Source organism: Oncorhynchus nerka, linkage group LG13, assembly GCF_034236695.1.
Source record: "Oncorhynchus nerka isolate Pitt River linkage group LG13, Oner_Uvic_2.0, whole genome shotgun sequence".
In the NCBI taxonomy this organism is placed as follows: Eukaryota; Metazoa; Chordata; class Actinopteri; order Salmoniformes; family Salmonidae; genus Oncorhynchus; species Oncorhynchus nerka.
Window position 1 is genome coordinate 77552173 of NC_088408.1, and position 25832 is coordinate 77578004.

Sequence of the window (25832 nt, forward strand, 5' to 3'; positions counted from 1 at the left end):
CTCAGCCTACCAGCCTGGAGAGAGAGAGAAAAACCCCTTCAGCAACACTCAGCCTACCAGCCTGGAGAGAGAGAGAGAAACCCCTTCAGCAACACTCAGCCTACCAGCCTGGAGAGAGAGAGAGAAACCCCTTCAGCAACACTCAGCCTACCAGCCTGGAGAGAGAGAGAAAAACCCCTTCAGCAACACTTCAGCCTCAGAGAGAGAAAACCAGCCTGGAGAGAGAGAAAAACCCCTTCAGCAACTGGAGAGAGAGAAAAACCCCTTCAGCAACACTCAGCCTGGAGAGAGAGAAAAACCCCTTCAGCAACACTCAGCCTGAGAGAGAGAAAAACCCCTTCAGAGAGAGAAAAACCCCTTCAGCAACCTCAGCCTGGAGAGAGAGAGAAAAACCCCTTCAGCAACACTCAGCCTCAGCAACCAGCCTGGAGAGAGAGAAAAACCCCTTCAGCAACACTCAGCCTACTCAGCCTGGAGAGAGAGAGAAAAACCCCTTCAGCAACACTCAGCCTGGAGAGAGAGAGAAAAACCCCTCAGCCAGCCTGGAGAGAGAAAACCCCTTCAGCAACACTCAGAAACCCCTACCAGCCTGGAGAGAGAGAAAACCCCTTCAGCAACACTACCAGCCTGGGAGAGAGAGAAAAACCCCTTCAGCAACACCAGCCTGGAGAGAGAGAGAAAAAAAACCCCTTCAGCACACTCAGCCTCAGCCTACCAGCCTGGAGAGAGAGAGAAAACCCCTTCAGCAACACTCAGCCTGGAGAGAGAGAAAAACCCCTTCAGCAACACTCAGCCTGGAGAGAGAGAGAAAAACCCCTTCAGCAACACTCAGCCTACCAGCCTGAGAGAGAAAAACCCTTCAGCAACACTCAGCCTACCAGAGAAACACCCTCAAAAACACTCAGCAACACTCAGCCTGGAGAGAGAGAGAAAAACCCCTTCAGCAACACTCAGCCTGGAGAGAGAGAGAAAAACCCCTTCAGCAACACTCAGCCTGGAGAGAGAGAGAGAAAACCCCTTCAAACACCAAAACCCCTCAGCAACACTCAGCCTGGAGAGAGAGAAAACCCCTTCAGCAACACTCAGCCTGGAGAGAGAGAGAAAAACCCCTTCAGCAACACTCAGTCTGGAGAGAGAGAAAAACCCCTTCAGCAACACTCTCAGAAAAACCCCTTCAGCAACACTCAGAGAGAGAGAAAAACCCCTTCAGCAACACTCAGCCTGAGAGAGAGAGAAACCCCTTCAGCAACACACTCAGCCTGGAGAGAGAGAGAAACCCCTTCAGCAACACTCAGCCTCAGCCTGGAGAGAGAAACCCCTTCAAACACTCAGCCTTGGAGAGAAAAACCCCTTCAGCAACACTCAGCCTGGAGAGAGAAAAACCCCTTCAGCACTCCCTTCAGCAACACTCAGCCTGGAGAGAGAGAAAAACCCCTTCAGCAACACTCAGCCTGGAGAGAGAGAGAAAAACCCTTCAGCAACACTCAGCCTGGAGAGAGAGAGAAACCCCTTCAGCAACACTCAGCCTGGAGAGAGAGAAAAACCCCTTCAGCAACACTCAGCCTGAGAGAGAGAAAAACCCCTTCAGCAACACTCAGCCTGGAGAGAGAGAAAAACCCCTTCAGCAACACTCAGCCTGAGAGAGAGAAAAACCCCTTCAACACTCAGCCTGGAGAGAGAAAAACCCCTTCAGCAACACTCAGCCTGGAGAGAGAGAAAACCCCTTCAGCAACACTCAACCAGCCTGGAGAGAAAAAACCCTTCAGCAACACTCAGCCTGGAGAGGAGAGAAAAACCCCTTCAGCAACACTCAGCCTGGAGAGAGAGAAAAACCCTTCAGCAACACTCAGCCTGGAGAGAGAGAAAAACCCCTTCAGCAACACTCAGCCTGGAGAGAGAGAAAACCCCTTCAGCAACACTCAGCCTGGAGAGAGAGAGAAAACCCCTTCAGCAACACTCAGCCTGGAGAGAGAGAAAAACCCCTTCAGCAACACTCAGCCTGGAGAGAGAGAGAAAAACCCCTTCAGCAACACTCAGCCTGAGAGAGAGAAAAACCCCTTCAGCAACACTCAGCCTGAGAGAGAGAGAAAAACCCCTTCAGCAACACTCAGCCTGGAGAGAGAGAGAAAACCCCTTCAGCAACACTCAGCCTGGAGAGAGAGAGAGAAAAACCCCTTCAGCAACACTCAGCCTGGAGAGAGAGAGAAAAACCCCTTCAGCAAAGAACCCCTTCACTCAGCCTGAGAGAGAAAAAGAAAAACCCCTTCAGCAACACTCAGCCTACCAGCCTGGAGAGAGAAAAACCCTTCAGCAACACTCAGCCTGGAGAGAGAGAAACCCCTTCAGCAACACTCAGCCTGGAGAGAGAGAGAAAAACCCCTTCAGCAACACTCAGCCTGGAGAGAGAAAAACCCCTTCAGCAACACTCAGCCTGGAGAGAGAGAGAAAACCCCTTCAGCAACACTCAGCCTGGAGAGAGAAAAAAAACCCCTTCAGCAACACTCAGCCTGGAGAGAGAGAAAAACCCCTTCAGCAACACTCAGCCTGGAGAGAGAGAAAAACCCTTCAGCAACACTCAGCCTGGAGAGAGAGAGAAAACCCCTTCAGCAACACTCAGCCTGAGAGAGAGAGAGAGAAAAACCCCTTCAGCAACACTCAGCCTGGAGAGAGAGAAAACCCCTTCAGCAACACTCTGGAGAGCCTACCAGCCTGGAGAGAGAAAAACCCCTTCAGCAACACTCAGCCTACCAGCCTGGAGAGAGAGAGAAAAACCCCTTCAGCAACACTCAGCCTGGAGAGAGAGAAAAACCCCTTCAGCAACACTCAGCCTGAGAGAGAGAAAAACCCCTTCAGCAACACTCAGCCTACCAGCCTGAGAGAGAAAAACCCCTTCAGCAACACTCAGCCTGGAGAGAGAGAAAAAACCCCTTCAGCAACACTCAGCCTGAGAGAGAGAAAAACCCCTTCAGCAACACTCAGCCTGAGAGAGAGAGAAAACCCCTTCAGCAACACTCAGCCCAGCCTGGAGAGAGAGAAAAACCCTTCAGCAACACTCAGCCAGCCTACCAGCCTGGAGAGAGAAAAACCCTTCAGCAACACTCAGCCTGGAGAGAGAGAAAAACCCCTTCAGCAACACTCAGCCTGGAGAGAGAGAAAAACCCCTTCAGCAACACTCAGCCTGGAGAGAGAAAAACCCCTTCAGCAACACTCAGCCTGGAGAGAGAGAAAAACCCCTTCAGCAACACTCAGCCTGGAGAGAGAAAAACCCTTCTTCAGAAAAACCCTTCAGCAACACTCAGCCTGAGAGAGAAAAACCCCTTCAGCAACACTCAGCCTGAGAGAGAGAAAAACCCCTTCAGCAACACTCAGCCTGGAGAGAGAAAAACCCCTTCAGCAACACTCAGCCTACCAGCCTGGAGAAAACCCCTTCAGCAACACTCAGCCTACCAGAGAGAGAGAAAAACCCCTTCAGCAACACTCAGCCTGGAGAGAGAGAAAAACCCCTTCAGCAACACTCAGCCTTGAGAGAGAAAACCCCTTCAGCAACACTCAGCCTGGAGAGAGACCCCTTCAAAAACCCCTTCAGCAACACTCAGCCTGGAGAGAGAGAAAACCCCTTCAGCAACACTCAGCCTGGAGAGAGAGAGAAAAACCCCTTCAGCAACACTCAGCCTGGAGAGAGAGAAAACCCCTTCAGCAACACTACCAGCCTGAGAGAGAAAAACCCCTTCAGCAACACTCAGCCTGGAGAGAGAGAAAAACCCCTTCAGCAACACTCAGCCTCAGCAACACTCAGAGAGAGAGAAAACCCCTTCAGCAACACTCAGCCTGGAGAGAGAGAAAAACCCCTTCAGCAACACTCAGCCTGGAGAGAGAGAGAAAACCCTTCAGCAACACTCAGCCTGGAGAGAGAGAAAAACCCTTCAGCAACACTCAGCCTGGAGAGAGAGAGAAAAACCCCTTCAGCAACACTCAGCCTGGAGAGAGAGAAAAACCCCTTCAGCAACACTCAGCCTGGAGAGAGAGAAAAACCCCTTCAGCAACACTCAGCCTGGAGAGAGAGAAAAACCCCTTCAGCAACACTCAGCCTTGAGAGAGAGAGAAAACCCCTTCAGCAACACTCAGCCTGGAGAGAGAGAAAAACCCCTTCAGCAACACTCAGCCTGGAGAGAGAGAGAAAAACCCCTTCAGCAACACTCAGCCTGCAACACCAGCCTGGAGAGAGAGAAAAACCCTTCAGCAACACTCAGCCTGGAGAGAGAGAAAAACCCCTTCAGCAACACTCAGCCTGAGAGAGAGAAAACCCCTTCAGCAACACTCAGCCTGAGAGAGAGAGAAAAACCCCTTCAGCAACACTCAGCCTGGAGAGAGAGAAAACCCCTTCAGCAACAGCCTCAGCCTGCAACACTCAGCCTGGAGAGAAAACCCCTTCAGCAACACTCAGCCTTGAGAGAGAGAAAAACCCCTTCAGCAACACTCAGCCTACCAGAGAGAGAGAGAAAACCCTTCAGCAACACTCAGCCTGGAGAGAGAGAGAAAAACCCCTTCAGCAACACCAGCCTGGAGAGAGAGAGAAAAACCCTTCAGCAACACTCAGCCTGGAGAGAGAGAGAAAAACCCTTCAGCAACACTCAGCCTGGAGAGAGAGAGAAAACCCCTTCAGCAACACTCAGCCTGGAGAGAGAGAAAAACCCCTTCAGCAACACTCAGCCTGGAGAGAGAGAAAAACCCCTTCAGCAACACTCAGCCTCAGCAACACTCAGCCTACCAGAGGAGAGAGAAAAACCCCTTCAGCAACACTCAGCCTTGAGAGAGAGAGAGAAAACCCCTTCAGCAACACTCAGCCTGGAGAGAGAGAAAAACCCCTTCAGCAACACTCAGCCTGAGAGAGAGAAAAACCCCTTCAGCAACACTCAGCCTGGAGAGAGAAAAACCCCTTCAGCAACACTCAGCCTGGAGAGAGAGAGAAAACCCCTTCAGCAACACTCAGCCTTGAGCCTGGAGAGAGAGAAAAACCCCTTCAGCAACACTCAGCCTGGAGAGAGAGAAAAACCCCTTCAGCAACACTCAGCCTTGAGAGAGAGAGAGAGAAAAACCCCTTCAGCAACACTCAGCCTGGAGAGAGAGAAAAACCCCTTCAGCAACACTCAGCCTACCAGCCTGGAGAGAAAAAACCCTTCAGCAAACTCAGCCTGGAGAGAGAGAGAAAAACCCCTTCAGCAACACTCAGCCTGGAGAGAGAGAAAAACCCCTTCAGCAACACTCAGCCTGGAGAGAGAGAGAAAAACCCCTTCAGCAACACTCAGCCTGAGAGAGAGAGAAAAACCCCTTCAGCAACACTCAGCCTTGAGAGAGAGAAAAACCCCTTCAGCAACACTCAGCCTGGAGAGAGAGAGAGAGAAACCCCTTCAGCAACACTCAGCCTGGAGAGAGAGAGAAAAACCCCTTCAGCAACACTCAGCCTTGAGAGAGAGAGAAAAACCCCTTCAGCAACACTCAGCCTGGAGAGAGAGAGAAAAACCCCTTCAGCAACACTCAGCCTGGAGAGAGAGAGAAAAACCCCTTCAGCAACACTCAGCCTTGAGAGAGAGAGAGAGAAAAACCCCTTCAGCAACACTCAGCCTGGAGAGAGAGAGAAAAACCCATTCAGCAACAATCAGCCTACCAGCCTGGAGAGAGAAAAAACCCTTCAGCAACACTCAGCCTGGAGAGAGAGAGAAAAACCCCTTCAGCAACACTCAGCCTGGAGAGAGAGAGAAAAACCCCTTCAGCAACACTCAGCCTGGGAGAGAGAGAAAAACCCCTTCAGCAACACTCAGCCTGGAGAGAGAGAGAAAAACCCCTTCAGCAACACTCAGCCTTGAGAGAGAGAAAACCCCTTCAGCAACACTCAGCCTGGAGAGAGAGAAAAACCCCTTCAGCAACACTCAGCCTGGAGAGAGAGAGAAAAACCCCTTCAGCAACACTCAGCCTGGAGAGAGAGAGAAAAACCCCTTCAGCAACACTCAGCCTTGAGAGAGAGAGAGAGAAAAACCCCTTCAGCAACACTCAGCCTGGAGAGAGAGAAAAACCCATTCAGCAACACTCAGCCTACCAGCCTGGAGAGAGAAAAAACCCTTCAGCAACACTCAGCCTACCAGCCTGGAGAGAGAGAGAAAAATCCCTTCAGCAACACTCAGCCTGGAGAGAGAGAGAAAAACCCCTTCAGCAACACTCAGCCTTGAGAGAGAGAAAACCCCTTCAGCAACACTCAGCCTACCAGCCTGGGAGAGAAAAACCCCTTCAGCAACACTCAGCCTGGAGAGAGAAAAACCCTTCAGCAACACTCAGCCTGGAGAGAGAGAAAAACCCCTTCAGCAACACTCAGCCTGGAGAGAGAGAGAAAAACCCCTTCAGCAACACTCAGCCTTGAGAGAGAGAAAAACCCCTTCAGCAACACTCAGCCTACCAGCCTGGAGAGAGAAAAACCCTTCAGCAACACTCAGCCTGGAGAGAGAGAAAAACCCCTTCAGCAACACTCAGCCTGGAGAGAGAGAAAAACCCCTTCAGCAACACTCAGCCTGGAGAGAGAGAGAAAACCCCTTCAGCAACACTCAGCCTGGAGAGAGAAAAACCCCTTCAGCAACACTCAGCCTGGAGAGAGAGAGAAAAACCCCTTCAGCAACACTCAGCCTTGAGAGAGAGAGAAAAACCCCTTCAGCAACACTCAGCCTTGAGAGAGAGAGAAAAACCCCTTCAGCAACACTCAGCCTTGAGAGAGAGAGAAAAACCCCTTCAGCAACACTCAGCCTGGAGAGAGAGAGAAAAACCCCTTCAGCAACACTCAGCCTACCAGCCTGGAGAGAGAAAAAACCCTTCAGCAACACTCAGCCTGGAGAGAGAGAAAAACCCCTTCAGCAACACTCAGCCTGGAGAGAGAGAGAAAAACCCCTTCAGCAACACTCAGCCTGGAGAGAGAGAGAAAAACCCCTTCAGCAACACTCAGCCTGGAGAGAGAGAGAAAAACCCCTTCAGCAACACTCAGCCTGGAGAGAGAAAACCCCTTCAGCAACACTCAGCCTGGAGAGAGAGAAAAACCCCTTCAGCAACACTCAGCCTGAGAGAGAGAAAAACCCCTTCAGCAACACTCAGCCTGCCTGGAGAGAGAAAAACCCTTCAGCAACACTCAGCCTGGAGAGAGAGAAAAACCCCTTCAGCAACACTCAGCCTGGAGAGAGAGAAAAACCCCTTCAGCAACACTCAGCCTGGAGAGAGAGAAAACCCCTTCAGCAACACTCAGCCTGGAGAGAGAGAAAAACCCCTTCAGCAACACTCAGCCTGAGAGAGAAAACCCCTTCAGCAACACTCAGAGAAAACCCCTTCAGCAACACTCAGCCTGAGAGAGAGAGAAAAACCCTTCAGCAACACTCAGCCTGGAGAGAGAAAAACCCCTTCAGCAACACTCAGCCTTGAGAGAGAGAAAAACCCCTTCAGCAACACTCAGCCTGGAGAGAGAGAGAAACCCCTTCAGCAACACTCAGCCTACCAGCCTGAGAGAGAGAAAAACCCCTTCAGCAACACTCAGCCTGGAGAGAGAGAAAAACCCCTTCAGCAACACTCAGCCTGAGAGAGAGAAAAACCCCTTCAGCAAACAGCCCAGCCTCAGCAAAACTTCAGCAACACTCAGCCTGGAGAGAGAAAACCCCTTCAGCAAACACTCAGAGAAAACCCCTTCAGCAACACTCAGCCTACCAGCCTGGAGAGAAAAACCCCTTCAGACTCAGCCTGGAGAGAGAAAACCCCTTCAGCAACACTCAGCCTGAGAGAGAGAAAAACCCTTCAGCAACACTCAGCCTGGAGAGAGAGAAAAACCCCTTCAGCAACACTCAGCCTTGAGAGAGAGAGAAAAACCCCTTCAGCAACACTCAGCCTGGAGAGAGAGAAAAACCCCTTCAGCAACACTCAGCCTGAGAGAGAGAGAAAAAACCCTTCAGCAACACTCAGCCTACCAGGGAGAGAGAAAAACCCTTCAGCAACACTCAGCCTGGAGAGAGAGAAAAACCCTTCAGCAACACTCAGCCTGGAGAGAGAGAGAAGAAACCCCTTCAGCAACACTCAGCCTGGAGAGAGAGAGAAAACCCCTTCAGCAACACTCAGCCTTGGAGAGAGAAAACCCCTTCAGAAACACTCAGCCTGAGAGAGAGAAAAACCCCTTCAGCAACACTCAGCCTGGGAGAGAGAGAAAAACCCCTTCAGCAACACTCAGCCTGAGAGAGAGAGAAAACCCCTTCAGCAACACTCAGCCTTGAGAGAGAGAGAGAAAAACCCTTCAGCAACACTCAGCCTGGAGAGAGAGAAAAACCCATTCAGCAACACTCAGCCTACCAGCCTGGAGAGAGAAAAACCCTTCAGCAACACTCAGCCTGGAGAGAGAGAAAAACACCTTCAGCAACACTCAGCCTGGAGAGAGAGAGAAAAACCCCTTCAGCAACACTCAGCCTGGAGAGAGAGAAAACCCCTTCAGCAACACTCAGCCTGGAGAGAGAGAGAAAAACCCCTTCAGCAACACTCAGCCTTGAGAGAGAGAAAACCCCTTCAGCAACACTCAGCCTGGAGAGAGAGAGAAAACCCCTTCAGCAACACTCAGCCTGAGAGAGAGAAAAACCCCTTCAGCAACACTCAGCCTGGAGAGAGAGAAAAACCCTTCAGCAACACTCAGCCTTGAGAGAGAGAGAGAGAGAAAAACCCCTTCAGCAACACTCAGCCTGGAGAGAGAGAAAAACCCATTCAGCAACACTCAGCCTACCAGCCTGGAGAGAAAAAACCCTTCAGCAACACTCAGCCTACCAGCCTGGAGAGAGAGAAAAATCCCTTCAGCAACACTCAGCCTGGAGAGAGAGAGAAAAACCCTTCAGCAACACTCAGCCTTGAGAGAAAAACCCCTTCAGCAACACTCAGCCTTGAGAGAGAGAGAGAACCCCTTCAAACACTCAGCCTCAGCAAAACCCCTTCAGCAACACTCAGCCTGGAGAGAGAGAAAAACCCCTTCAGCAACACTCAGCCTGGAGAGAGAGAGAGAAAAACCCCTTCAGCAACACTCTGCCTGGAGAGAGAGAGAAAAACCCCTTCAGCAACACTCTGCCTGGAGAGAGAGAGAAACCCCTTCAGAAACACTCAGCCTGGAGAGAGAGAGAAAAACCCCTTCAGCAACACTGCCTGGAGAGAGAGAGAAAAACCCCTTCAGCAACACTCAGCCTACCAGCCTGGAGAGAGAGAGAAAAACCCCTTCAGCAACACTCAGCCTACCAGCCTGGAGAGAGAAAAAACCCTTCAGCAACACTCAGCCTGGAGAGAGAGAGAAAAACCCCTTCAGCAACACTCAGCCTGGAGAGAGAGAAAAACCCCTTCAGCAACACTCAGCCTGGAGAGAGAGAAAAACCCCTTCAGCAACACTCAGCCTTGAGAGAGAGAAAAACCCCTTCAGCAACACTCAGCCTGGAGAGAGAGAGAAAAACCCCTTCAGCAACACTCAGCCTGAGAGAGAGAGAAAAACCCCTTCAGCAACACTCAGCCTACCAGCCTGGAGAGAGAAAAAACCCTTCAGCAACACTCAGCCTGGAGAGAGAGAGAAAAACCCCTTCAGCAACACTCAGCCTGGAGAGAGAGAGAAAAACCCCTTCAGCAACACTCAGCCTGGAGAGAGAGAAAAACCCCTTCAGCAACACTCAGCCTGGAGAGAGAGAAAAACCCCTTCAGCAACACTCAGCCTTGAGAGAGAAAAACCCCTTCAGCAACACTCAGCCTGGAGAGAGAGAAAACCCCTTCAGCAACACTCAGCCTGGAGAGAGAGAAAAACCCCTTCAGCAACACTCAGCCTTGAGAGAGAGAGAGAAAAACCCCTTCAGCAACACTCAGCCTGAGAGAGAAAAACCCATTCAGCAACACTCAGCCTACCAGCCTGGAGAGAGAAAAACCCTTCAGCAACACTCAGCCTGGAGAGAGAGAAAACCCCTTCAGCAACACTCAGCCTGGAGAGAGAGAAAAACCCCTTCAGCAACACTCAGCCTGGAGAGAGAGAAAAACCCCTTCAGCAACACTCAGCCTGGAGAGAGAGAAAAACCCCTTCAGCAACACTCAGCCTTGAGAGAGAGAAAAACCCCTTCAGCAACACTCAGCCTGAGAGAGAGAGAAAAACCCCTTCAGCAACACTCAGCCTGAGAGAGAGAAAAACCCCTTCAGCAACACTCAGCCTGGAGAGAGAAAAACCCCTTCAGCAACACTCAGCCTTGAGAGAGAGATAGAAAAACCCCTTCAGCAACACTCAGCCTGGAGAGAGAGAGAAAAACCCATTCAGCAACACTCAGCCTACCAGCCTGGAGAGAGAAAAAACCCTTCAGCAACACTCAGCCTACCAGCAAAATCCCTTCAGCAACACTCAGCCTGGAGAGAGAGAAAAACTCCTTCAGCAACACTCAGCCTACCAGCCTGGAGAGAAAAACCCCTTCAGCACTCAGCCTGGAGAGAGAGAAAACCCCTTCAGCAACACTCAGCCTGGAGAGAGAGAAAACCCCTTCAGCAACACTCAGCCTGAGAGAGAGAGAAAAACCCCTTCAGCAACACTCAGCCTGAGAGAGAGAGAAAAACCCCTTCAGCAACACTCAGCCTGGAGAGAGAGAGAAAAACCCCTTCAGCAACACTCAGCCTTGAGAGAGAGAGAAAAACCCCTTCAGCAACACTCAGCCTACCAGCCTGGAGAGAGAAAAAACCCTTCAGCAACACTCAGCCTGGAGAGAGAGAAAAACCCCTTCAGCAACACTCAGCCTGGAGAGAGAGAGAAAAACCCCTTCAGCAACACTCAGCCTGGAGAGAGAGAAAAACCCCTTCAGCAACACTCAGCCTGGAGAGAGAGAAAAACCCCTTCAGCAACACTCAGCCTTGAGAGAGAGAAAACCCCTTCAGCAACACTCAGCCTGGAGAGAGAGAGAAAAACCCCTTCAGCAACACTCAGCCTGGAGAGAGAGAAAAACCCCTTCAGCAACACTCAGCCTGGAGAGAGAGAGAAAAACCCCTTCAGCAACACTCAGCCTTGAGAGAGAGAGAGAGAAAAACCCCTTCAGCAACACTCAGCCTGGAGAGAGAGAGAAAAACCCCTTCAGCAACACTCAGCCTGGAGAGAGAGAGAAAAACCCATTCAGCAACACTCAGCCTACCAGCCTGGAGAGAGAAAAAACCCTTCAGCAACACTCAGCCTACCAGCCTGGAGAGAGAGAAAAATCCCTTCAGCAACACTCAGCCTGGAGAGAGAGAGAAAAACCCCTTCAGCAACACTCAGCCTTGAGAGAGAGAAAAACCCCTTCAGCAACACTCAGCCTTGAGAGAGAGAGAGAAACCCCTTCAGCAACACTCAGCCTGGAGAGAGAGAGAAAAACCCCTTCAGCAACACTCTGCCTGGAGAGAGAGAGAAACCCCTTCAGAAACACTCAGCCTAGAGAGAGAGAGAAAAACCCCTTCAGCAACACTCAGCCTAGAGAGAGAGAAAAACCCCTTCAGCAACACTCAGCCTGGAGAGAGAGAGAAAAACCCCTTCAGCAACACTCAGCCTGGAGAGAGAGAGAAAAACCCCTTCAGCAACACTCAGCCTGGAGAGAGAGAGAGAAAAACCCCTTCAGCAACACTGCCTGGAGAGAGAGAGAAAAACCCCTTCAGCAACACTCAGCCTACCAGCCTGGAGAGAGAGAGAAAAACCCCTTCAGCAACACTCAGCCTACCAGCCTGGAGAGAGAGAGAAAAACCCCTTCAGAAACACTCAGCCTAGAGAGAGAGAGAAAAACCCCTTCAGCAACACTCAGCCTAGAGAGAGAGAAAAACCCCTTCAGCAACACTCAGCCTGGAGAGAGAGAAAAACCCCTTCAGCAACACTCAGCCTTGAGAGAGAGAAAAACCCCTTCAGCAACACTCAGCCTTGAGAGAGAAAAACCCCTTCAGCAACACTCAGCCTGGAGAGAGAGAGAAAAACCCCTTCAGCAACACTCAGCCTGGAGAGAGAGAGAAAAACCCCTTCAGCAACACTCAGCCTGGAGAGAGAGAGAAAAACCCCTTCAGCAACACTCAGCCTGGAGAGAGAGAAAAACCCCTTCAGCAACACTCAGCCTTGAGAGAGAGAGATAGAAAAACCCCTTCAGCAACACTCAGCCTGGAGAGAGAGAGAAAAACCCATTCAGCAACACTCAGCCTACCAGCCTGGAGAGAGAAAAAACCCTTCAGCAACACTCAGCCTACCAGCCTGGAGAGAGAGAGAAAAATCCCTTCAGCAACACTCAGCCTGGAGAGAGAGAGAAAAACCCCTTCAGCAACACTCAGCCTTGAGAGAGAGAAAAACCCCTTCAGCAACACTCAGCCTACCAGCCTGGAGAGAGAAAAACCCCTTCAGCAACACTCAGCCTGGAGAGAGAGAAAAACCCCTTCAGCAACACTCAGCCTGGAGAGAGAGAAAAACCCCTTCAGCAACACTCAGCCTGGAGAGAGAGAAAAACCCCTTCAGCAACACTCAGCCTTGAGAGAGAGAGAAAAACCCCTTCAGCAACACTCAGCCTGGAGAGAGAGAAAAACCCCTTCAGCAACACTCAGCCTTGAGAGAGAGAGAAAAACCCCTTCAGCAACACTCAGCCTACCAGCCTGGAGAGAGAAAAAACCCTTCAGCAACACTCAGCCTGGAGAGAGAGAGAAAAACCCCTTCAGCAACACTCAGCCTGGAGAGAGAGAAAAACCCCTTCAGCAACACTCAGCCTGGAGAGAGAGAGAAAAACCCCTTCAGCAACACTCAGCCTGGAGAGAGAGAGAAAAACCCCTTCAGCAACACTCAGCCTTGAGAGAGAGAAAAACCCCTTCAGCAACACTCAGCCTGGAGAGAGAGAGAAAAACCCCTTCAGCAACACTCAGCCTGGAGAGAGAGAGAAAAACCCCTTCAGCAACACTCAGCCTGGAGAGAGAGAAAAACCCCTTCAGCAACACTCAGCCTTGAGAGAGAGAGAGAGAAAAACCCCTTCAGCAACACTCAGCCTGGAGAGAGAGAGAAAAACCCATTCAGCAACACTCAGCCTACCAGCCTGGAGAGAGAAAAAACCCTTCAGCAACACTCAGCCTACCAGCCTGGAGAGAGAGAGAAAAATCCCTTCAGCAACACTCAGCCTGGAGAGAGAGAGAAAAACCCCTTCAGCAACACTCAGCCTTGAGAGAGAGAAAAACCCCTTCAGCAACACTCAGCCTTGAGAGAGAGAGAGAAACCCCTTCAGCAACACTCAGCCTGGAGAGAGAGAGAAAAACCCCTTCAGCAACACTCAGCCTGGAGAGAGAGAGAAAAACCCCTTCAGCAACACTCAGCCTGGAGAGAGAGAGAGAAAAACCCCTTCAGCAACACTGCCTGGAGAGAGAGAGAAAAACCCCTTCAGCAACACTCAGCCTACCAGCCTGGAGAGAGAGAGAAAAACCCCTTCAGCAACACTCAGCCTACCAGCCTGGAGAGAGAGAGAAAAACCCCTTCAGAAACACTCAGCCTAGAGAGAGAGAAAAACCCCTTCAGCAACACTCAGCCTAGAGAGAGAAAAACCCCTTCAGCAACACTCAGCCTGGAGAGAGAGAAAAACCCCTTCAGCAACACTCAGCCTTGAGAGAGAGAAAACCCCTTCAGCAACACTCAGCCTTGAGAGAGAAAAACCCCTTCAGCAACACTCAGCCTGGAGAGAGAGAGAAAAACCCCTTCAGCAACACTCAGCCTGGAGAGAGAGAAAAACCCCTTCAGCAACACTCAGCCTGGAGAGAGAGAGAAAACCCCTTCAGCAACACTCAGCCTTCAGCAACACTCAGAGAGAGAGATAGAAAAACCCCTTCAGCAACACTCAGCCTGAGAGAGAGAAAAACCCATTCAGCAACACTCAGCCTACCAGCCTGGAGAGAGAAAAAACCCTTCAGCAACACTCAGCCTACCAGCCTGGAGAGAGAGAGAAAAATCCCTTCAGCAACACTCAGCCTGGAGAGAGAGAGAAAAACCCCTTCAGCAACACTCAGCCTTGAGAGAGAGAAAAACCCCTTCAGCAACACTCAGCCTACCAGCCTGGAGAGAGAAAAACCCCTTCAGCAACACTCAGCCTGGAGAGAGAGAAAAACCCCTTCAGCAACACTCAGCCTGGAGAGAGAGAGAAAAACCCCTTCAGCAACACTCAGCCTGGAGAGAGAGAGAAAAACCCCTTCAGCAACACTCAGCCTTGAGAGAGAGAGAAAAACCCCTTCAGCAACACTCAGCCTGGAGAGAGAGAGAAAAACCCCTTCAGCAACACTCAGCCTTGAGAGAGAGAAAAACCCCTTCAGCAACACTCAGCCTACCAGCCTGAGAGAGAAAAACCCTTCAGCAACACTCAGCCTGGAGAGAGAGAAAACCCCTTCAGCAACACTCAGCCTGGAGAGAGAGAAAACCCCTTCAGCAACACTCAGCCTGAGAGAGAGAAAACCCCTTCAGCAACACTCAGCCTGGAGAGAGAGAGAAAACCCCTTCAGCAACACTCAGCCTTGAGAGAGAGAAAACCCCTTCAGCAACACTCAGCCTGGAGAGAGAGAAAAACCCCTTCAGCAACACTCAGCCTGGAGAGAGAGAGAAAACCCCTTCAGCAACACTCAGCCTGGAGAGAGAGAGAAAAACCCCTTCAGCAACACTCAGCCTTGAGAGAGAGAGAGAGAAAAACCCCTTCAGCAACACTCAGCCTGGAGAGAGAGAGAAAAACCCATTCAGCAACACTCAGCCTACCAGCCTGGAGAGAGAAAAAACCCTTCAGCAACACTCAGCCTACCAGCCTGGAGAGAGAGAGAAAAATCCCTTCAGCAACACTCAGCCTGGAGAGAGAGAGAAAAACCCCTTCAGCAACACTCAGCCTTGAGAGAGAGAAAAACCCCTTCAGCAACACTCAGCCTTGAGAGAGAGAGAGAAACCCCTTCAGCAACACTCAGCCTGGAGAGAGAGAGAAAAACCCCTTCAGCAACACTCTGCCTGGAGAGAGAGAGAAACCCCTTCAGAAACACTCAGCCTAGAGAGAGAGAGAAAAACCCCTTCAGCAACACTCAGCCTAGAGAGAGAGAAAAACCCCTTCAGCAACACTCAGCCTGGAGAGAGAGAGAAAAACCCCTTCAGCAACACTCAGCCTGGAGAGAGAGAGAAAAACCCCTTCAGCAACACTCAGCCTGGAGAGAGAGAGAGAAAAACCCCTTCAGCAACACTGCCTGGAGAGAGAGAGAAAAACCCCTTCAGCAACACTCAGCCTACCAGCCTGGAGAGAGAGAGAAAAACCCCTTCAGCAACACTCAGCCTACCAGCCTGGAGAGAGAGAGAAAAACCCCTTCAGAAACACTCAGCCCTAGAGAGAGAGAAAAACCCCTTCAGCAACACTCAGCCTAGAGAGAGAAAAACCCCTTCAGCAACACTCAGCCTGGAGAGAGAGAGAAAAACCCCTTCAGCAACACTCAGCCTTGAGAGAGAGAAAAACCCCTTCAGCAACACTCAGCCTTGAGAGAGAGAGAAAAACCCCTTCAGCAACACTCAGCCTGGAGAGAGAGAGAGAAAAACCCCTTCAGCAACACTCAGCCTGGAGAGAGAGAGAAAAACCCCTTCAGCAACACTCAGCCTGGAGAGAGAGAGAGAAAAACCCCTTCAGCAACACTCTGCCTGGAGAGAGAGAGAAAAAACCCTTCAGCAACACTCAGCCTACCAGCCTGGAGAGAGAGAGAAAAACCCCTTCAGCAACACTCAGCCTACCAGCCTGGAGAGAGAGAAAAACCCATTCAGCAACACTCAGCCTGGAGAGAGAGAGAGAGAAACCCCTTCAGAAACACTCAGCCTAGAGAGAGAGAGAAAAACCCCTTCAGCAACACTCAGCCTAGAGAGAGAGATAAAAAACCCTTCAGCTACACTCAGCCTACCAGCCTGGAGAGAGAGAGAAAAACCCCTTCAGCAACACTCAGCCTGGAGAGAGAGAGAAAAACCCCTTCAGCAACACTCAGTCTGGAGAGAGAGAGAAAAACCCCTTCAGCAACACTCAGCCTGAAGAGAGAGAGAGAAACCCCTTCAGCAACACTCAGCCTGGAGAGAGAGAGAGAAACCCCTTCAGCAACACTCAGTCTGGAGAGAGAGAGAAAAACCCCTTCAGCAACACTCAGTCTGGAGAGAGAGAGAGAAACCCCTTCAGCAACACTCAGCCTGGAGAGAGAGAGAAAACCCTTCAGCAACACTCAGCCTACCAGCCTGGGGGGGGGGGGGGGGGGGAGAAAGAGAGACCCATTCAGCAACACCCAGCCTGGAGAGAAACAAACCCCTTCAGCAACACTCAGCCTAGATAGAGAGAGACAAACCATAAAAATATAGCTGTATGTGAGCTCAATCAATGAATTATTAATTTATTTTTTAAACCCCTTTCAACCTCAGCAGTTGTCACAAAGTGCTTTACAGAGCTCTCAGGAGTGCTCTAATTATAAAGATAGTGTTTGTGAGGGAAAGATAGGAGAAACATGACACTGATATGGAGAAAGCACGGGGTAAACCCATTTGAATTTAATCACTTTAATCAGTTCTTTGTAGTTTGACAACCCTGTTTGTAAGCTTTTAAATTATATCAAACCTTTAGATTTTCCAGTGATGAAGACATTTATAGCCTGAATGTCCAAAAAGTCACCTTTAGAGCACTTCTACAATGGACAAACATGGAAAGTTTTGTTGAAATCAAAAGGGATGCTATGAAAAAGTAAATTAATTCAAATGGATTTACCCGCAGGGGGAGGGGTAGAAAGAGAGAGGAGATAAAGAGGGTCAGATGACACTGGCTGGAAATTAGATGGAAGTTGTGGGGGGAGAGAAGTAGACAGATTTTAAAGACAACCACAATATAATTCCAATGACCGAGTATATCTACTGGGGATGAAATTGAAAAGAGAATTTTCAATTCCATCCAGGACTACATTATATTCCACCATCTACAGAATCTGAAAGGCAGTGAAATTCAGAAGGCAGGTCAAATTAACTCCAAGACAGGATTTCAATGACAATGGTATTCCAAAAACAAATTCCAAGATTTATGGAACAGACAGAGTTAATCCCAAATGGCACCCTATTCCCTACTTTTGATAGGGCTCTATGGGCCTTTTGGGACGCATCCACTGCCGGACAGACAGACCCACCGTAGAAGCTGTGGAGAGATGCAGGTGTTGATGAGGGGGATGTAGGGGGTAAGGTGGGTGAGTGAACCCCAGGTGTCTCCCCCTGCTGGTGCTATGTCTGGTGAGGAGAGAGCCTTCTGAACCCTGAAACACACACACGTTGGGATAGGCAACAGGACAAAACAGCCATTTTACTTAACATGTGCACAAACACGTATGCATGCACTCATACACACATATCCACTTGGGGTGAGCTTGGGTGAGCTCCCAGCCATCAAGGACGTACATGCAAGGGGGTGTCTGAGAAAAGGCCAGAAAATGGCTGAAGACTCCAGCCACCCGAGACATGGACTGTTCGCCATGCTCCCGTCCGGCAGATGGTACCGGTGCATCAAAGCTCAGAACGGCAGACTCTTACAGTTTTTATCCCCTGACCATAAGACTGTTAAAAGGCTAACAACTACTACTCACCCTCACACCTACACTCCTGCTAAAATCCTTAATGATTCTATTTATTATTTCCACTATGATGCTGTTCATTGATTGCCATTATCTATCCATTTTATCCTGCTATTGGCCACTATTACTCCAGTTCACATTTATACACTCACTGGACAGTTTATAAAGGTACCCCCATCTAGTACTGGGTCGGACCCCCTCTGCCTCCAGAACAACCTGAATTATTCAGGACAAGGATTCTACAAGGTGTCGGAAATGTTCATTGCTAAATTGGTATCAAGGGACCTATCGTGTGCCATGAAAACATTCCCCACACAAGTACACTACCAGCCTGTACGAACCAGGATGGGGCCATGGACTAATGCGGCTTACGCCAAATCGTGACTGTCATCCAGCATGATGCAACAGAAACCAAGATTCGTCGGACTAGGCAATGTTTTTCCACTCAATTGTCCAGTGTTGGTGATAGTGTGCCTACTGGAGCCGATTCGTTTAGTTTTTAGCTGATAGGAGTGTAACCCGATGTGGTCGTCTGCTGCAATAGACCATCCGTGACGAGGATCGACACGTTATGCATTACGAGATGCCGTATTTATCTGTTTGTGGCCCACCTGTTAGCTTGTATGATTTTTGCCATTCTCCTTTGACCTCTCAACAAGCTGTTTTCGCCCACAGGACTGCCGCTGACTGGATGTTTTTTGTTTGTCGCACCCTTCCTAGTAAACTCTAGACACGGTCATGAAATAAGGCCAAGGAGGGCATTCGTTTGAGTTTCTGGATCTGGCACGCCTGGCACCGACGATCATACCACGGTCAAATTCGCTTAAGCCACTCGTTTTGCCTATTCTAACATTGACTCACTGTACGTAGGAGCAAACCATTTTCGTGAACGGGGTGGTGTACCTAAAACTGACATGTGAGTATCTGCTGGTCCCAGTGGTTTTCAATTAATGTGGTCTTGTTTTTTCCAGAGAGAGAGAGTGTTTTGATACATAGCGATCCATTTGTTATATGTCTGTAGGAGCGATCCATTTGTTATATGTCTGTAGGAGCGATCCATTTGTTATATGTCTGTAGGAGCGATCCATTTTTGCTATACAATTTTTTTTGTGATAACTGTACTGTTGGGTAGAGCTTGCAAGTTAAACATTTACGCTTCGAACACACCGACAGCGTAAATGCGCAAAATAGTATGCAGCATCATCTGGATGTGTGCAACAAAAGTTACATTCACCTACAGTAAAATTCACCTTCTGCTACCATTTCTGCTACCATTTCTGCTACCATTTCTGCCAAGCCGTCTACACATAGTTTAACGCATACGTTCAATAAATCCAACATCTGCACCCCACCGAAAGCACTGCAACTGCCTCTGCAACACAATGCTGCACAGCAAACTCAGCGTTTCATTGGAAATGAATGTACTTCTGGCGTACCAAAATGCAATGACGCCGTCGGTGTGTTCGAAGCGTTAACTGTACCTTTGCATGCAACAACACAACACACACACAGGTACCTGTTGCTTTGGGAGACTCGCTCCACTCTGTCAGTAGCAGGACTAGGGTAGACCCTGCAGCCTCTGACCAACAGCACACAGCACACTCTCCTCACCAGCCAACCACGATACCTACAACACCCAGGAAACATCACATCATTGTGTGTTTGCATGCAGTGTAAGGCCGTGGAGGTCTATGTGTGTGTGTAATATATGTGTTACGTCTACCTGGTGTGGGTCTCATTGACACTCAGTAGATTATGGAAGCCCAGAGAGGGTATGGTCTGTCCCAGCTTCTTGCCCTGAAACGCAAGTGTACGCACACACACACACACACACACACACACACACACACACACACACACACACAACCTAGTTGGTTAGACCAGTCCAAAGACTACTGCCAGTACTACACACTGCCAGTACCACACCTCATAATAATGGCTGGAATTGAGTGATGGAATGGTATGAAACATGTTTGATGTGATTGACACCATTCCATTACTATGAACCCATCCTGATTTAAAGTGCCTCAAGCCACCACTGCTGCAGAGATTGACTGATGTGAACAGTAAACGTCCTCTCAGGACTTCATTTAAATGGGGCCTTTTATGAGGACATGACTGGGTATGCTAAATGTGCTTTGTGTGTCAAGTCAACCCCATCTCTATGGGTACACCTCAATAGCCTCTTTTCCAGTACACGACACACTGACATCACTCTTGGCGGCAGTAAGAAAGCCATCACCATTTGCGGCCATTCAACATTTAGATTTACGTTTTTATTACTTTAAACTTAATAAGTTTTTGGGTTCTCATACGCTTACAATGATGTTTTGATTCTAGCTTGAACAGTCGCTAAGATTATATTTTGTATGCAGCAGTTGTTAGCTAGAATGCTAACACTCATTATTATAAGCTGTAGCAAAAGCTAGCCAAATAGCAATTTTACTGGTTGAAGTTTGTGTTTAAGTATAATGTAATTGATTTGCAATGATGACACAAACAATATATTAAGCAGGACATTCATACATTCATTCAATTATAATCCAAAAGTAGAGTGAAATAAGCAACATGTAAATAGAGGCGGTTTTTGCGGGCCCACCCTCATGCGGCAAAGTTTGCAAACACAGAAAGGGCTCTCTGGGCAGCCCTTCCCTAGGCTCGCTCTCTGGGCAGCCCCTCCCTAGGCTCGCTCTCTGGGCAGCCCCTCCCTAGGCTCGCTCTCTGGGCAGCCCCTCCCTAGGCTCGCTCTCTGGGCAGCCCCTCCGTAGACTCGTTCTCTGGGCACCCCCCTCCGTAGGCTCGCTCTCTGGGCACCCCCCCCCCCCTCCCAATAGGCTCGCTCTCTGGGCACCCCCCCAATAGCCTCGCTCTCTGGGCACCCCCTCAATAGGCTCGCTCTCTGGGCACCCCCTCAATAGGCTCGCTCCCTGGGCACCCCCTCAATAGGCTCGCTCTCTGGGTACACCCCCCAATAGGCTCACTCTCTGGGCACACCCCCCAATAGGCTCACTCTCTGGGCACACGCCCCAATAGGCTCACTCTCTGGGCACACCTCAAAAGTCTGAAGTGGCTTTCTCTCTTCCATCTGCATTATTTTTTTTATTTCACCTTTATTTAACCAGGTAGGCCAGCTGAGAACAAGTTCTCATTTACAACTGCGACGTGGCCAAGATAAAGCAAAGCAGTGCGACAAAAACAACAGAGTTAAACAAATGTACAGTCAATAACACAATAGAAAAATCTGTGTGTGTGCAAATGTATTAAGATCAGGGAGGTAAAGCAATAAATAAGCCATAGCGGCAAAATAATTACAATTTAGCATTAACCCTGGAGTGATAGATGTGCAGATGATGTGCAAGTAGAGATACTGGGGTGCAAAAATAGCAAAAATAAATACATTTGGGGGATGAGGTAGTTGGATGGGCTATTTCCAGATGGGCTGGGTACAGGTGCAGTGATCGGTAAGCTGCTCTGACAGCTGATGCTTAAAGTTAGGGAGGGAGATATGAGTCTCCAGCTTCAGTGATTTTTGCAATTCGTTCCAGTCATTGGCAGCAGAGAACTGGAAGGAAAGGCCGCCAAAGGAGTTGGCTTTGGGGATGACCAGTGAAATTACATTTAAGTCATTTAGCAGACGCTCTTATCCAGAGCGACTTACAAATTGGTGCTTTCACCTTATGACATCCAGTGGAACAGCCACAATAAACCTGCTGGAGCGTGTGCTATGGGTGGATGTTGCTATGGTGACCAGTGAGCTGAAATAAGGTGGGACTTTACCTAGCAAAGACTTATAGATGACCTGGAGCCAGTGGGTTTGGCAACGAATATGAAGCGAGAGCCAGCCGACTAGAGCATACAGGTCGCAGTGGTGGGTAGTATATGTGGCTTTGGTGACAAAACGGATGGCACTGTGATAGACGACATCTAATTTGCTGAGTAGAGTGTTGGAGGCTATTTTGTAAATGACATCGCCGAAGTCAAGGATTGGTAGGACAGTCAGTATTACGAGGGTATGTTTAGCAGCATGAGTGAAAGAGGCTTTGTTGCGAAATAGGACGCCGATTCTACATTTAATTTAGGATTGGAGACGCTTAATGTGAGTCTGGAAGGAGAGTTCAGTCTAGCCAGACCCCTTAGCTATGTGTAGTTGTCCACATATTCTCAGTCAGAACCGTCCAGGGTAGTGATGCTAGTCGGGCGGGCGGGTTCAGGCACCGATCGGATGAAAAGCATGCATTTAGTATTACTAGCATTTAAGAGCAGTTGGAGGCCACGGAAGGAGTGTTGTATGGCATTGAAGCTCGTCTGGAGGTTTGTTAACAGTGTCCAAAGAAGGGCCAAAAGTATACAGAATGGTGTTGTCTGCGTAGAAGTGGATCAGAGAATCACCAGGAGCAAGAGCGACTTCATTGATATATATACACAAAAGAGTCGGCCCGAGAATTGAACCCTGCGGCACCCCCATAGAGTGGCAAAGAGTGGAGTGGCACCCCCATAGGCTGCACAGTACTGTCTTTTATCGATGGCGGTTATGATATGGTTTAGGACCTTGAGAGTGGCTGAGGTACACCCATGCCCAGCTCGGAAACCAGATTGCATAGCGGAGAAGGTCAAGTGGGATTCGAAATTATTATTATTTGACCATGCTGGTCATTTATGAACATTTGAACATCTTGGCCATGTTCTGTTATAATCTCCACCCGACACAGCCAGAAGAGGACTGGCCACCCCACATAGCCTGGTTCCTCTCTAGGTTTCTTCCTAGGTTTTGGCCTTTCTAGGGAGTTTTTCCTAGCCACCGTGCTTCTACACCTGCATTGCTTGCTGTTTGGGGTTTTAGGCTGGGTTTCTGTACAGCACTTTGAGATATCAGCTGATGTACGATGGGCTATATAAATACTTTTTTTTCTCTTTTTTTTTAAATGGTCGGTGATCTGGCTTTAGAAAGGCAGGGCAGGATGGATATAGGTCTATAACAGTTTGGGTCTAGTGTCTCCCCCTTTGAAAGGGGGATGACCGAGGCAGCTTTCCAATCTTTAGCGATCTCAGATGAAACGAACGAGATGGAATAGGTTAGTAATAGGGGTTGCAACAATTGCGGCGGATAATTTTAAAAGAGAGGGTACAGATTGTTTAGCCCAGCTGATTTGTAGGGGTCCAGATTTTGCAGCTCTTTCAGAACATCAGCTATCTGGATTTGGGTGAAGGAGAAGCGTGGGGGGTGCAGAGCTGTTGGCTAGGGTCGGGGTAGCCAGGTGGAAAGCAAGGCCAGCTGTAGAAAAATGCTTATTGAAATTCCCAGTTTTATCGGTGATGACAGTGTTTCCTAGCCTCAGTGCAGTGGGCAGCTGGGAGGAGGTGCTCTTATTCTCCATGGACTTTAGTGTCCCAAAACTTTTGGGAATTTGTGCTACAGAATGCAAAATTCTGTTAGGAAAGCAAAAGCTAGCTCTTTCAAACGGACTGTGTATATTGGTTTTTAACTTCCCTGAAAAGTTGCATATCGTGGGGGCTATTTGACGCTAATGCAGTCCGCCACAGGATGTTTTTGTGCTGGCCAAGGACAGTCAAGTCTGGAGTGAACCTAGGGCTATATCTGTTCTTAGTTCTACATTTAAAAAAAATGGGGGCATGCTTATTTAAAGAATAACCAGGTGTCCTCTACTGACGGTGTGACGTAGAAGTCCGTCACTGGCCGCGGGCAGCATTTGGTTCTTTAACGCACGCACACATTCATTACTCCTCCCTGCTCCGTTATAAGATAAGTTAACAATGTGGGTCGACACACAAGTTAACTTCTCTGTCATAGTGCATACATTTCACACTTGTCAGTGTTCATTTGTAATATAAGTCAAATGTATTATACTTATCTATGTTGTGGATGAGCGTGTTTGTTTGTTTTGTTCCTCTATCTCTGTAGCTTCCGGGTATGCTGGATAAGGACCCGAGCTAAGGGAATTGGGCAGACTTTGTAGTGCCTGTCCCAAATGGCTCAGCAATGTAAATGTGCATATTGAAAGACACTGTCAGTAGTGATGTCATTTTGTAACTGTTATGTTGTGATATTGTTTCATGAACATGTTGCAATGTATATACTTTAGTATGTTTAGTTAAATGGAGAATGTAGGTTTGTATTGGTAATTGCTTAATTCATTGGTGTTAATTGTTCTGAGGGGAGGGGCTAGCACTACAAAAGGAGCCTCTCAGTTCACGGGAAGGCCATTTTGGATTGAGCTGTGAATGGGACAGCATTGTTTTTAGCTGTCCCATAAGGTATACGTTTGATGGCAGTACTGTTGTTTTTGTTTCGGAATCACTTTGCAAATAAACACCCTTGCACAGATAGAGGTTAAGTTTTCCAGTATAGCCTTCTGGGATACTCTACGTGACAGACGGGATGAGGTCAATATCCTTCCAGGATACCTGGGCCAGGGCGATTAGAAAGGACTGCTCGCTGAAGTGTTTCAGGGTTTGACAGTGAAGAGGAGTGGTCGTTTGACCGCAGACCCATTACGGACGCAGGCAATGATGCAGTGGTCGCTGAGATCCTGGTTGAAGACAACAGAGGTGTATTTAGAAGGCAGGTTGGTCAGAATGATATGAGGGTGCCCGCGTTTACGGATTTGGGGTTGTACCTGGTAGGTTCCTTGATAATTTCTGTGCGATTGAGGGCATCTAGCTTAGATTGTAGGACGGACGGGGTGTTAAGCATATCCCAGTTTAGGTCATCCAACAGTATGAACTCTGAAGATAAATGAGGGGCAATCAATTCGCATATGGATTCCAGGGCATCCCTGGAGCTAAGGGGGGTCTATAGCAGGCAGCAACAGTGAGAGACTGTTTCTGGAAAGGTGGATTTTTAGAAGTAGAAGCTCGAACTGGTTTGGGTACAGACCTGGATAGCATGACAGAACTCTGCAGCCTCTCTGCAGTAGATTGCGACCCCGCCCCCTTTGGCAGTTCTATCGCGGTGGAAAATGTTGTAGTTCGGGATGGAAATTTCATAATTTTTGGTGGCCTTCCTAAGCCAGGATTCAGACAGCTATGACATCAGGGTTGGCGGAGTGTACTAAAGCAGTGAATAAAACAAACTTAGGGAGGAGGCTTCTGATGTGCATGAAACCAAGGCCTTTACGGTTACAGAAGTCAACAAATGATAGCGCCTGGGGAATAGGAGTGGTACTGGGGTCTACAGGGCCTGGGTTGGGGTCTACATCACCAGAGGAACAGAGTAGGAGTAGGATAAGGGTACGGCTAAAGGCTATAAGAACTGGTTGTCTAATGCAATGGGAACAGGGAATAACAGGAGCAGATTTCTGGGTGTTGTAGAAAAGATTCAGGGCATAATGTACAGACAAGGGTATGGTAGGATGTGAGTAAACCTAGGCGTTGAGTGACGATGAGAGGTTTCGTCTCTGGTGGGACCAGTTAAGCCAGGTGAGGACTCTGCATGTGTGGGGGGTGGGACAAAAGATATATCTAAGGTAAGGTGAGTGGGACTGAAACAATAAGGACTAGCCGAGGGAGGCATAAAGCAGTCATAGGTGTTGATCGGGAGAGCTAAGACAATAACGGGTAAATGGTGATGAATGGGCAGAGAGGTCAGTGATGAATGGGCAGAGTTCGAGGCTGGGGCCAACATATAAACAAAATGGGGTACCGTATTATTGTAACAGTCCAGGGGGTATCAGCTGTGTAGCCGAGTCATCATAGGGTCCAAAGAACAGCAATAGGTTAGTCAGGGAGCCGTTCAGTAGTCAGTACTACGCTAAGTGAGTGGGAGACATAGCGCTTAGAAAGCTAGCGGGCCGGGGTAAGAAGATGGGTCTTCGGCAACATCGCAAAGGAAAAGTCAGTTGAGACCACATTGGGTGATGTCGTCATGGACCAGTCGTGATGGATCGGCGGGGTTCCGTATCGACAACAAAGCGTCCAGGCCAATTGGCAAAAGAGGTATTGTAGCCCTAGAATTAGCTGGTATATGGGCCTAGCTCGTGGCTAACTCAAGGCTAACTGGTGCTTGCTTCGGGAGAGAGGCGTTAGCTAACAGTAGCCACTTGGTAGCAGCTAGCTAGCTGCAATGATCCGGTGTAATGATCCAGAGGCAGGAATCCGGTGATGTGGTAGGGGGAATCAGTTCGATATGCTCTGGGGTTGATATCGCGCTGTGCAAACTGGCATGTATTGTCCGAGCTAAAGCT

General features: G+C 49.1%; 1 protein-coding gene across 3 annotated transcripts in view; it reads right to left on the bottom strand.

Moving 5' to 3' along the window:
* gpat2 (glycerol-3-phosphate acyltransferase 2, mitochondrial) overlaps window positions 1-25832 on the bottom strand; it is a 62278-nt gene that overhangs the window by 26572 nt on the left and 9874 nt on the right. For all 3 annotated transcript variants that reach the window (XM_065026727.1, XM_029678407.2, XM_065026726.1), the window contains 3 exons: window positions 19355-19428; window positions 19148-19258; window positions 17194-17316 (listed from right to left, as the gene is read on the bottom strand). In XM_065026727.1, coding sequence (XP_064882799.1) covers window positions 17194-17316; window positions 19148-19258; window positions 19355-19428 — 308 coding nt within the window. The remainder of the gene's footprint in view (window positions 1-17193; window positions 17317-19147; window positions 19259-19354; window positions 19429-25832) is intronic.